General features: G+C 35.0%; 1 protein-coding gene across 8 annotated transcripts in view; it reads right to left on the reverse strand.

The window, feature by feature from the left end:
* CCDC171 (coiled-coil domain containing 171) overlaps positions 1 to 13,996 on the reverse strand; it is a 299,073-nt gene that overhangs the window by 169,245 nt on the left and 115,832 nt on the right. For all 8 annotated transcript variants that reach the window (XM_059141859.1, XM_059141862.1, XM_059141860.1 and 5 more), the window contains 5 exons: positions 12,761 to 12,867; positions 10,944 to 11,033; positions 9,738 to 9,938; positions 6,509 to 6,676; positions 4,711 to 4,899 (listed from right to left, as the gene is read on the reverse strand). In XM_059141859.1, coding sequence (XP_058997842.1) covers positions 4,711 to 4,899; positions 6,509 to 6,676; positions 9,738 to 9,938; positions 10,944 to 11,033; positions 12,761 to 12,867 — 755 coding nt within the window. The remainder of the gene's footprint in view (positions 1 to 4,710; positions 4,900 to 6,508; positions 6,677 to 9,737; positions 9,939 to 10,943; positions 11,034 to 12,760; positions 12,868 to 13,996) is intronic.

The raw sequence follows: 13,996 nt of genomic DNA on the forward strand, positions 1-13,996 counted from the left end.
CCACTTTACTGAAATCTTTAATTAACCCAACAGTTTTTTGATTGGCTCTTTAAAGTTTTTTATATATAAGATCAAATCATCAGCAAGTCATAGTTATAAAAACAGTATGTTATTGGCACAAAAACAGACACATAGACCAGTGGAACAGAATAAAGAGCCCAGAATTAAATCCTGGTATATACAGTCGACTAATATTGGACAAGAGAGCCAAGACCACCTAATGGGTAAAAGATACTCTCTTCAAATGGTGCTGGGAAAACCGGAGGAACGTACGCACAGCAATAAATTGGACCCCCTAATTCACACAACTCACAAAATTAACTCCAAATGGGTCAAAGATTTAAATATAACACCTGATACCAAAAAACTCCTGGAATATAGAAAAGAAGATCATTGATACTTAGCAATGTTCTTTTGGGTATGATGTCAAAAGTACAAACAACAAAAGCAAAAACCAATAAACAGGGCTACATCAAACTCAAAAGCTTCTGCACAGCAAAAGAAACTAACAAAATGAAAAAGCAGCCTACAAAGTGGGAAAAAAAATTTTCAAATCTTTATCAGATAAGGGGTTAATACCCAAAATACATAAAAACTGACACAACTTCATAATGAAAAAAAGGCCCATTTTTAAAATGGTCAGGAGAACTAAATAAACATTCTTCCAAAGAAGACATCAAAATGGTCAACAAGCACATGAGAAGATGCTCAACATCACTCATCATCAGGGAAATGCAAATAAAAACTGCACTGAGATATCACCTCACACCTGCTGGAATGGCCAGCTTCTAAAAGACAAGAGACAACAGGTACTGGTGAGAATATGGGAATGTAAATTAGTTCAATCAATATAGAGGAAAACAATATAGAGGTCACTCAAAAACTTGAAAATACACCTACCATACATTCCATCAACTCCACTTATGGGAATATACTCAAAGGAAGTGAAAACAGGAACTCGATGAGACATATGCATCCCCATGCATAGTACTGCAGCACCATAAACAGTAGTCACGATATGAAAACAACCAAATGCCCATCACCAGATGAATGGATAAAAGAGATGTGGTGTATATACACAACAAAATATTATTCAGCCATGAGGAAGGAGGATATCCTATCATTTGCAAAAACATAAATGGGCCTTGAGTACATTATGCTAAAGGGGGTAAGCCAGACAAAGAGGTGTATTAAATGTATCACTTATACATGGAATCTTAAAAGATCAACCATGCTAAAAAAAAAAAAAAAAAGGAAGAAAGAAAGAAAGCAAAATGGTTGTTACCAGGGGATAGGGGATGGAGGATTGGAAAGGGGGGTTAAACTGATGTTGCTTAAGGGTACAAACTTTTATAAGTACTAAAATAGCCATGGAGATTAAATGCACAGTTTATTGAATATAGATAATAATAAAAATGTTGTACTGTAAGTATGCAATGTGATAAATATCGTTACAATGGCAATCATATTACAATATATAAATGTATCAAATTAACACAATGTACATCTTAAATTTACATAATGTTACATGTTAAATTTATTCAATAAAAAAAACTGATAGGAAATAAAGGAAGTTGGAAGAGTCACACTCCCTGAATTCAAGACTTTCTAAAAACCTACAAAAATCAAATCAGTATAGTTTAATGTATAGACATACAAATAAATGGAATATTATTGAGAAGTCAGAAACAGACTTGTAACAAATATAGCAAATTGATTTTGACAAAGTTCAAAGGCAATTCAATTGAGAAAGGGTAATCTTCTAATAAATAGTGCTGGATTGACTGGATATCCATATGAAAAGCAAATGGACATCAACCCATACTTCACATCTTTACAAAAATTTACTGAAAATGAATCATAGACCTATTTGCAAAACTTAAAACTACAAAACATATAGAAGAAAAAAATGGGAGGAAATCTTGGTGACCTTGCACTAAGCAAACACTTCTTAGATACAACACTAAAAGCATAAGTCATAAAAGAAAAAATTTGATAAGATGGACTTGATAAAAATGTAAAATATTGGCTCTGCCAAAGAACTTTTAAGTGAATGGGAGAAAATATTTGCAAATCACCTGACAAATGGCTTCTATTCAGAATATGTAAATGACTCTCAAAATTCAACTACAAGGAAACAAGCAATCCAATTAAAAAGTGGGCAAAAGATATGAACAAGTTATTTACCCAAAAATATGTACAGATGGTAAATAAGCATATGAAAAAAACATTCATCAGGGAAAATGGAAATTAAAACCACAACCATTCCTTCCCTACTAGACTATCTAAAAAGGAAAAAAAAAATTATGAAACCACATGCTGGCACAAATGCAGACTAATTAGAACTCCCTTACATGTTAGTGGGAAGTCAAAATGGTACAGCCACTTGGGAAAACAGTGTCAGTTTTTACCATATAACCATTTATATAACATATAAATATGTACTTACCATATAACCCAGAAATCACACTCCTCTAAGTATTTACCCAAGAGAAGTAAAAACTTATGATCACACAACAACCTATCCATGATAGGTTCTTTAGTCATAATTACTAGAAAATAAAAATAACCCAAAGGCTCATCAGCAAGCATAAACAGTGATACATCCACACAATGGAATATAACTCAGCAGTAAAAAGGAATGAACTACTGATATATGCAAAAACATGAATAATTCCCAAACATGTTTTGCTAAGTGAAAAAAAAAGTCAGACCCAAAAGGTGACATATGACTCCACTTATATGACATCCTGGAAAAGGCAAAACTTTACAGATCCCCAACAAACCTGTGGTTCTTATATATGATCAGTTGTTTTTGTTTTGTTCTCACAAAGGGACCACGGCTATTCAATGAGGAAAATAAAGTCATGAATGACGGTATGGGAACAATAAATATGGGGGGAAATGAACCTCAGCTTCTCCCTAAGATTAAATACAAAAATTAACTTGAGATGGATCATAGATCTCATCATGAAAGCTAAAATTTTCAAACTTCTAGAAGAAATAATAGGAGATTATCCATACAAATTTGGAGTACAGATACATTGCTTACCACATAAAAATAAATACCCAAAAAGACTTATAGGTTGGGCTTGATTAAAATATTAAAATTTGTGATCAGCAAAAGAAATACTAAAACATGAAAAGACAAGTGAGTACTGGAACTTGTGATGCACATGTATAAGAAAGGATTTATATCCAGAATATCTAAAGAACTCTTACAAATCACTAATAAAACACAAGCAATCCCAATTTTTTAATGGGCAAACATTTGAAGAGACATTTCACAAAAGAAGATATATGAATGACCAATAAGAACATGAAAAGTCCTGAACATCATTAATCACTAGGAAAATACGAATTAAAACCACAATGAGATACCTTTTTAAAACAACTAGAATGGCTAAAATTTTAAAGACTGACAATACCAAATGTTGCAGAGGATGAAGAATAATAGAAACTTTCATATATTGGTGGTAGAAATATAAAATAATACAACCATTTTGAAAAAAAAATTGAGACTTAAAAAAAAAATACAGCTATCCTGTGACCTAGCAATTGCACTCTTAACCAAGAAAAATGAAAACCATATGTCAACAAAATACTTCTATAATATCTGTTGCAATTTCATTTACAATAGCCAAAAACTGGAAACAACTGAAATATCCATCAACTCACAATCTATCAAACTGTGGTTTAATTATAAAATAGAATGCTACTTGACCATAAAAACAGAATGCATTACTGACACAACAACATGGATGAGTTTCAGGAAATATTTTGGGTGAAATAAACCACCCACCAAACAATACATACTGAATGATTCCATTGAGAGGAAACTCAAAAGCAAGTGAAAGTAATCTATGATGACAGGATCGGAACGCTGGCTGCCTATGTGGTGGGAACCAGAAGAAGGCACAGAAGAACTTTCTGGGTAACGAAATAATTTAAGTTTTAAGTGGAATATGGTTCCATAGGTCTTTGCATCAATCCAAACATCAAACTATACACTTAAGATCTGTTCATGTCACTGAATGCCAATGGTACCTCTAAAGAAAATATAATAAATTGTTTAGGTCTTTTATTTCAGTAGTAGAAAATGCAGACCATATCACACACACCAAACACATGGCTACTTTTAGTGAATGTATTAACTCTTCAAATTCACAGAGAACGGTATAAGTTCACATACGGAAAGCAGAATCGTGTTCTTTTAAGCAATCTGAAACTATTTTTTGACAAATAAAAATAATATGGTTTCTTTCCTTTAATTAAACTTGCCAATACAAGTATGACCCAGTATAATAATGGTCCAAATAAAGAGGTTAAATACTGAGTCAGGTTCTAAGTATCTGATCTTGGGAACACATGAACTATTATTAAAGTCAGTAACAACAACAACAACAAAAAGTAGACACTATCAGTATGTTATTCTTGATGGGGAAGGGATCACAGTTAACAATATAAGCTATGATGACAATAATTTGTATATGAAAAAATTCGGTCATGTTAACTACCCATAACTTCCGTTCTCAATCAAATCCAACATATATGTGTGTGTTTGCACAATCATATGCATGTATGCCTGACAAGTTCTATGTGGTTCTCAAAAAGTTCTAAACTGATTTCGCTTTGGTACTCAAAGAAAACACTGGCAATAACAAAAGACCGAGCACCGTACTGGTAAAGCTCTTGGCAGAAGCAGCGCACCTGTGCCCTCCTCTGCACCTCCAAGAGGAGCTCCGAGTACTGCAGCTCCAGTTCCTTCTTTTGTTTGTGCCAGCAGCTCTCCTGGGCTTTGATCTGCTCAGCCACTTTGTTAAAGGTGTCTTCCTGGGTCTGCTGAAGTTCTCTCATCGTATCAGACTTGTTTTTACAGATATACTCCAGGTGACTTATCTAAATAGGGTTGCGCAACAGAGAATGAGATATGTTCACAAAACATGTCTTTGTAGCAACCCCCCAAACACCATCCAGAATCTTCTACTATGTTTCGTTCCTTAAGTTCACTTAAAAATTTTAAGTTAAAATGGAAAAGAAAAAAAAAGAAACAGAAATTGGTAGGACAAATTATCATATCGTAGGAGAAAATGGGGTCATTTGTATGTATCTGTGCTTAGATAATAAGTCTTTTTTCTCTTTCTAATAAAGTTACTCATTCTATAATCAACTTTACTGAGAAAATTAAAAATATTTTTACTTCTAGAACCAAAACTCAAGCTATTCACATATCTCAATGGGAAATGAAGTATTTCAATGAGATTTACAAATCTACTAACATTTTACATATAATAAAACAGAATGTTACAACCATTTTTTACTTCACGTTCAAAACACCAGAAAGAAAATCATCATCTAACATGTACGACAATTAATGATGTTTTGAAACTATGAAAAACTATTAAAACATAATACCATCTCAGAGGGTTCAAACATATACTCATTTTAATTATCAGTAATTTTCAAACCCATTACACACACATTCTCAATCATGAACAGCATCTGTGCTTCTCACAATGTGTTCCCTCATTTCCTTAATCCTACTTCTCAGTGCCTAAGGTTGTGTTTGCCAATCAAACCAAGGAAAAATGTTCTTACTGTAAAATTGTATAAAATACAATTTTATGAAACAGCCAAGATGCTGTTTCATTAGTTCAACAGATTGGAGGAGGGGGAAAAAAAAACAACTCAGGTAACAGGTTGTTTTTTTTTTCACATCTCGTAAGAGCAAATGCCATGGCAACTAAGATCTGGAAACTAGACCACATAATACAGTCCTGACCAGGTCAGTAGAGCCAGGATGAGAATCAGTATCTTTATCAGCAGAATACATTGGTCTGCTAAGCCATTTTAATTTTCCATAACGAAAAGAGGGCCTGTTGGGGTTTTGGCGGGGAGGGTTGTTTTGGGGCTTTTTTTTGAAAGACTGAATTCCTGGGCTGGTGAAGTCCCCTGTTTTCTGCTACCATCTACACTTTGAACACACTACAGCACTGAATGGGGCCTGTTAATACACAGTTTGTTATGATTCAAGAAATACCATAAACATGATTTTAAATTTTTAAGTGCTTTTAAAGTAACACCTCGTTATTTCCTGGGCAAAAATGTTAAGATCATGTTTTTGAATAACTGTATCTTGTTTCTATTTTATGCTAACATAAAGAGTTGGTTTATTAATGTAAATGACTAAGTTCTTTGAATTGCTTCATCAGTAAGATTAATTTATTTTCTTTTAATTAGGTCCCTGTGGCTAATACTGGCTAGTAGTATTAGCATGTCCTGCACAGAGTATGGAGCTTAGAGACTTCATACAGACTTCAGTCACATTTACATGCCCACAGCAATGGCATCAAACTGAGTTGTAGACAAGCCATAATTAATGGTATTGAATTATTAACATCCAAATTCTTTTTGAAATAAGATGAATGTCAGCCCCTCTTAATGATACTGTGATGTGGACAAATGTCACTGAATTTAATAGAGGTATCTGGTGCCTGAGGACAGTTACCTTCTCATTAGCCCTGGTGAGGTCTGCGATCAGGGCATCAACATTCTCCTGCAAGACTGCACAAAGCTCAGTCCAAGAGAATTTATCCAGCATGCCTTCCGGTTGTTTCATGAGCACACAGCCTGCTATCAAGTGCTGATATAAGGTATGAAGAAAGGTTAGCTTCTCCTGTGAGAAAAAAAAGAAAAATTAATTCCAGTATATCAACACTGTAAGAAGTAAAATACATATTACATGTGGGGAAGAATTTGTTTCAAAAACTTGGAAAGGAATTAAAATACCCAAGTCTTGAAATACACTGTCATTTTGAGTGACTTTTTTGACATTTAAAAGCATCAGATAAGAACTTGGAATTGCTGGGGCACCTGGGTGGCTCAGTCATTAAGTGTCTGCCTTCAGCTCAGGTGTCGTGATCCCGGGGTCCTAGGATCAAGCCCCACATCGGGCTCCCTGCTCTGCGGGCAACCTGCTTCTCCCTCTCCCACTCCCCCTGCTTGTGTTCCCTCTCTCTCTGTCTCTGTCAAATAAATAAACAAAGTCTTAAAAAAAAAAAAAAAACCCAACTTGGAATTGCTTAAACTTGGCATTCAAAAACAAAATCTGTAGTCTAGAAGCCAGAAGACCAGGGTTCTGACCCCAGCTCTGCTCCTCCTGTGGATGTGACCTAAGTAACTGTTTGGGCATCAGCTTTCTCAGCACTGACAGGACATATCTGCACTAATTGTTTCTAAGCCCTTTTGACTAGCTATCAGGACAGCAATCCTATAATTTCATATTTACATTTGCCAAAACAGATGTTATATAAGTCAGAAAACCTTTATAGAGAGAAGAGTGCTACTCAGCTCTGTTAAAGACTAAGTTACACCAATATCTGTGCTTTACATGTACACAATTACTTAGCTTTCTTCCTCCTCCAGAGACTCTAGTTTGCTTACCACTTATAGGAAATCTATCCTCAGCCCCTTAGGCAAAGCAGACAGTGATATGAGAGATAGGAAGAGGGGCTCATTTGTTTTCCTGGTAAGTTCATATAGTATTTTGCACATTGGGCATTTCAAGGTGTTTAAATACTACGAAGTAACAGGCAAAAAGAAATGGACACAGCTGCCGACGACATATTTTCCAAACTGTCCAATTAGAAATATATAACAGGGGCACCTGAGTGGCTCAGTGGGTTAGGCCTCTGCCTTTGGCTCAGGTCATGATCCCAGAGTCCTGGGATCAAGCCCCACATCAGGCTCTCTGCTCAGCGGGGAGCCTGCTTCCCCCCTCTCTCTGCCTGCTTCTCTGTCTACTTGTGATCTCTCTCTCTGTCAAATAATGAATAAAATCTTTAAAAAAAAAAAAAAAGAAAGAAATACATAACAAAAAGTTCTCAAAATGATGTTGCCATTGTAGTAACTAAACCATCCACTGTTTAACAACCCAGAAATACTATGTCATAGAATTCAGTAAAAAGCTGAATCCATCTTGAACACACAGAAAGAGTTTATTTACGAAAATGCCAAACGCTTCTCTTTATAAAATGCTTCATCTATAAAGTGCCCAAGACTGGAACTCAAGACAAGGTCAGTGTAAAGCTGTAAAAGAATATTTTATGTAGACAAAATAAGTTCCTTTATTTTTTTTTTAGTAGATCAGCAAGAAAAATGTTAAAAAGGAGAAAATTTGAGAGGGGAAAAATAGAAATACTAATCTTCTAGATAAGGAAACCTGTATATAAAGGTTGTGTAATTATAAATTGTGGGGAAATTTTTTATATATATGAATATATGTATATATTATGTATGTATATATGTATCATATGTGTGTATATATAATACATATATAATATAAAAATGTGTATCTCTAATTCTCTCTATATGCCACCTTGCCTTTTTCCAAATATAGTAAGTTAAAACCAAAAAAAATTTTGATATGTAGTTACAACCACAAACTTGAGTTAGGATATCAGAAGAATCCTCATAAATATGTTATGCCTTTTTCTTTTTAAGCAATTAAAGATGTCTTTTGCATTTTCAACGGGGTTGAGATGTTTAAAAATCTTATTAAATATAACTAACCAAATGTAACATTCAGGCACTAAAAGTCTTCACCCTCCACATTTTGCCAAGTGATCGAGTTCATCCTAAAGGATAATTCACTGTGTCGCCATTATGTCCTTTTTGCTTGGGCTGTGACAAACCATGCATGATAATCATCCATTTGGCATGAAAAGAGAATCTCAAGATCCAAAATCAATTCACACATGTTGAACCCAACCACAACGCTGTAGACATGCTGACTTTACAATACAGGCAGGCTTCTAGTTTCCTTTCCTTTAATCATTATCTGATGCGTAGAACAATTCCAGCCCCTTCATGTGGACACAATTTAAATCCCAGACTGTAAGAAGAGTGGAAAGAATGTTTCCTTTTTACTCTCTTGGCATTCATGTTCATATTTGTTGGAGTAATGAACTCAATATGCAGGACAACTCAGATAAACCGGTTCCACACTAGCTAAACTAGCTCTATATCCCATGGGTAAATGAATATATAAGATAACAATTCCATTCACACAGGCTCATACAAAATAGAAAAGTTTTGTCATAATATTTTAAGAACTCATTAATAAATAAAAATAGATAGGCAACTCTCAGGGCATCTAAATAAAGTTTCAATATTGTGGGACTTGTCTTTTCCAAAATGCTGGTTAATATCCTACAGTTATAAAGAATACAGAGACTATTAAAGATGTTATTCCTGTTTTGCACATAAGGAAACTAAGATGTGGGGAGACTAAGGTGCGTGGCTTATCCATATTCACAGTTTATAAATAGGAGTATCAGCAGCCAAGTCCGGTTCTTTCTGATTATAAAAAACATATTCTTTCCACCATGTTCAGCTACTAAACTACTGAAATAAGAAATAATTCTGTCACCGGCAAAGAGGCACATTTTGAAAAAACTGTTGGGAGCCTCAGTGCTTAGGATATGATGTTCTAGAGAGATGAAGCCACACAAGTGACAGAGGGGTTAAACTCCATTACTTCTCTCCAAAATGGGATGACACTAGAGTAATGGAGTGACCGATTTCATGGCTGACATGAATATTTCAAAAGAGTCGGTTCAGAACAATTTTGTGAATTAGATTGAATCACAGTAAAAGCAGCCACTTGATGTATGTAAATTTAGAAAACTGAGATTAGTGAAGGCCTTTCCTGCCAGGTGTCCTGTGTCAGGTAATACCTCAGTATCCTTCTGGAAAGCCTGGGCAAGCTTCTGCAGTTCACTCTCCGACTGGGCTGCTCGAGCCTTTTCTTTCTCCCAACAGTGCAGCACATTTTGTAGTTCCACTTTCAAAGTGCTTATGAGAGCCTCTCTGTCTGCACATTTCGTGCGTAAATGACTTAACTCTTTACTCACATCAGCCAGTTTATCCTGAAGGTCCTGTCCGAGATGCAAAATAGAGAGACTGCATGAAGGCCGGCCAGTAAAGGGGCCGAGGTTGCAAAGACAAAATACATAATAATGAAGACCTCCCACACTTTACCATAAAATAATCACAAACACAAGCATTTGGCTACAATGCTAAAGATTACAGTAACTTACTGAATCAATTTTCTATCACTCAAAAGTTAGAAAAAACTATTAAGCTTTAACACTGAACATCAAATATTCCTAAGATGGCTAATTCCAGAAAGCTCTTTGAAAAGGAGTTTTCCTTTCAATTCTTTATAAAAAAAAAAAATAGCTTGGCAGCTCAAAAAACTTTTAAATGTTTTACATTTAATATAAGAACATTTACCTCCCAATGACATCCAAATACCAATAAAAATCTCAAGTGTGTGACATAAAATTCTGAGCTATTTCTTCTTAAACCTTATTAACAAATTCTACTGAAGTATGTCCACGACAAACTCAATATGAACCAACACAAAAAATTTCCAACTCTGAGACTTGCCTCAGTATAATTTTGCAAAGATGTAGTACAGAAACCCAGCGCAGAAAATAAAATAAACTCTTGCCTTGGACCTTAGCCAGATGCAGTCTCAGCCCATTATTAGGCATGATGCTCTAAAAACAATTGCTCCACCCTAAAATGATGAAAACGGACTCCAAATACTGATGTGATTATGTAAAATATGTTGAATACGGATCTGGGGCTGGGCATTAAATCTTAAATCATTTTTTGAATCTATGGTATTATAATTATTAAATCTAGGAAATACATCTTTCCTTTAACCAAAATAATTTCCAACCAAGTTTTATTTTTTTAGTGAAAAATACATTCTTGTTACTTTGATCAACAATAAAAAATCAAAATTGTATCCAAATGTACTTAATAAAAAATAGGGAGATACATTTTCAGATATCTCTACTTTAAAAGCATTCCCTAGGTAATCATAATTGTTTCTGAATACAAAAGGAAAAAGTTATTCTAAGTCATAATACCTTTATATTTTTAGTGTGAGACTCTATCTTCTGTTTGGTAGAATCAAGTTCACTCGATGCCTTTTCTTTAGCATCATTCATGCTGTTTAGCTGATGAAAGAAAATGTAAGTTACTTTCTTTTATGTTTTCCAGGGTGAGTCATTCAAAAGCTAATCTTTAAATGTTGTTTTAGGCAATTACTTAAATGCCAATGTTCCAAAAGCGATTAAGAATCTTGAAAAATTATTTCTTTTGGTTAACCCTGTCATTTCTGTCATGAGTTCACGTGGTGAAAAAGAAAAAGCATTCAAGCTTAAAATGTCAGTGATGTTCCTGTTTTTCCCTCGATGACTGGATAAAGGATTTCGTGCTTACTGTAAACAAATACAACTTTATTCTTAAACTCCTACCGGACCAAAATGCCAAAAGCAGTGGCATCTATACAGAGAGAAGAAAAGCACAGAGAGCGCGAGACTGCTGTTTCTATACATCATGGGGGTATTCAGGGGTCTCTCACTCCATATGACAACTTCAGGGTCGGTCACATGCAGTCCTACTGGGAAGGCTTGTGGCAGGTCATCAGTTGGTCCTGCTCCGCTTGTGATTTATTTTCTTTGACAGTTCATTCTTCTTTCTGTCAGACTGCTCTTTTTGCTTTCTTTGCAGCCACCCCCTTGGTCTCCCCACTGCTGTCTCTGGCACTGGTTCACAACAAAGCACATTACTAAGCCAAAGCCTGCTGAGTCGACTTTTCAACTGTGCTAAGGATCACGTGACATTCATCCTCCCAAATAACAATTCGCTGTGGGTAATGTGTTCCTAGTTACCCTGCAGCGTCCAGACCTAGGTCTCAGAAGAGTTGCATAAACTACTAACAATACAGGTTGTCTTGTCTCACTAGGAAAGACTTAGCAGTGTTTGTTCTTTATAGAAATTTAATTATTTCCATGGTCACTTTCTTTTTGCCCTTTGAACAATTACAGAGGGTATTAAGAAGACCTCACTTTTCCTTCTTTGTTGACCATGGTAAACTATAGTAAAATGAACCTCCTCTGAAATGTGAAACAGAATGGCTGCGTGGCCTTGTGTTATTTGAAAGAAACAAATACACAAAAAGATAGACAGTGAATTCCATGCTCTGTGGCTTGTCTTTGGTTTGAACAATCTGTTGGTTGTTTTGCTAACTAATTGTATTTCCTGTAATTATTTCATACTCTCTAGTTTGACAAGAGCCAACTAAACAAACTCTTCAATTTTTAAAGCACAAATTCATAAAACATTTTAATACCCAAGAAAATTACCAACCCGCACAATAAACAACACAAATGAGATGAAAAATAGAAGCACGAGCTTTTTAAATCAGCAAACCAAAAACTACCAGGCTACATCAGACAGATACTGGTTTTTCTCTCTTGTTTTGTTAAGACTTCCGTAATTTGTAGAAATCTTACCCTAAAATCTTGACAAAACTGGAATTTCCACTACCTAGTCCTAATTTCCTAAAACCATGTTAACATTCAAATTGAATACATATTACCTTAGATGACTTGTGTCATTTTTTATTAACTTCAAATAGATAAATTTTGAAGGCCAAGAAGTAACAGAGTCTTCGTAACTTTGAAAATAATGGTATGACTTTAGAGTTACAAAACCATAAGTGAGACACGACTTTAGGCCACACTTAAAGAAAGAACAGCGACAGACAATTTATTATTTTTTGTATCTGGGAAGCTGTCAATTCAACATTCCCAATCTTTCTGACCTTTGTAACAAGCACGGAACCAGAGTGCTGCAGGCCGAAGGCGAGAAGTGTGGAGCCAAATAGTGCAAGTGTTACCTCATTAGACGCCTCTTCCAGCTTGTTCTGGTAATCTGTCAAGGTACGCCTCAAAGTCTCAAGGACAACAGAGAAACTGGGAGGTTTATCTTTGTCCTTGTGGATGCCTAGAGAAAAATGTAAGATGAAAATATATCCTAAAGTCACAAGGAGACAAAAGCTAAGTAAACAGTAACAGAGATATTACAATTAGATAGAGCTGAAAAGATGTTATGAAACACTGAGCAGAGTCTTCCTCTCCAAAGTATACTGCTGTATAGCCAAGTATTAATAGCCTTTCTAAACAAATGATCAAATTAAGTTCATAAGGTATCAAGTGCAAATTTACGACTACTTCCTACCTTACGGAGGCCCACACTGTAGTTAGTAGTGAGCTTCTTTTCCCTCCATCACCTAAATAACTGAAGTATTTGTACACACCTGTTATCCAACAATTAAATGAACAGCCCAAATACTAACCTTGTTTTGGGAAGTTACACACACTTACTTTGGTCCTTGTGTTTCTGATCAGTCAGGCCTATTTTGCTTAAATAATAATTTCTGAACCCAAGAGCACATAATTTTCTGTTATGCTTGGAAACACTCTTCAATCCTTAAAATTCTCAAGTTACAATTTGAAATAAATAACAAAAATGCTATTATCTACATAGGCCCACATCATGTTTGAATTAAAACCCTTAAAACTGATACTTATTATAAAAATATGAGTATTTCCATATTATGCCCTCAAACTATTTTAATTTAGTTGGGCCATAAGTTAGTTGAGCCAATCAAGGTCACATGGGCAACTGTAGTTCAAAAGATTAATCCAAAACCATCAAAAGTTTAGTTTTAAAAACCACTTTAAATTGATTGTTCACCGTACTTCTCTTTTACTGTTAAAAAACAAGTAGCAAATGTTGAAATATTCTATTAAAAATATTTCTCTTTTCCTATTACAATTTCTCCCCAGCATATTTTACAATCTATTGCAATAGACAAGAAACATATTTTTAACAAGGATGATTTCAAAAAGATGCATTCATAATATATGTTTTATTATTCATTGGCTCTTTCATTCAAATACTTTACTGAATTCCGACTACTTACTAATCCAAGGCATTAGGTAAATGGAGGTGAATAAGATTAGTGTAGTCTTTGTCCTCAGAGAATTTACAGTCTAAAAAGAGGAGGAAAGAGGGGCCCCTGGATGGCTCAATCAGTTGGAGGTCCCAACTCTTGATTACAGCTCAAGTC

Source organism: Mustela lutreola, chromosome 12 (assembly GCF_030435805.1).
Source record: "Mustela lutreola isolate mMusLut2 chromosome 12, mMusLut2.pri, whole genome shotgun sequence".
NCBI classification, from domain to species: domain Eukaryota; kingdom Metazoa; phylum Chordata; class Mammalia; order Carnivora; family Mustelidae; genus Mustela; species Mustela lutreola.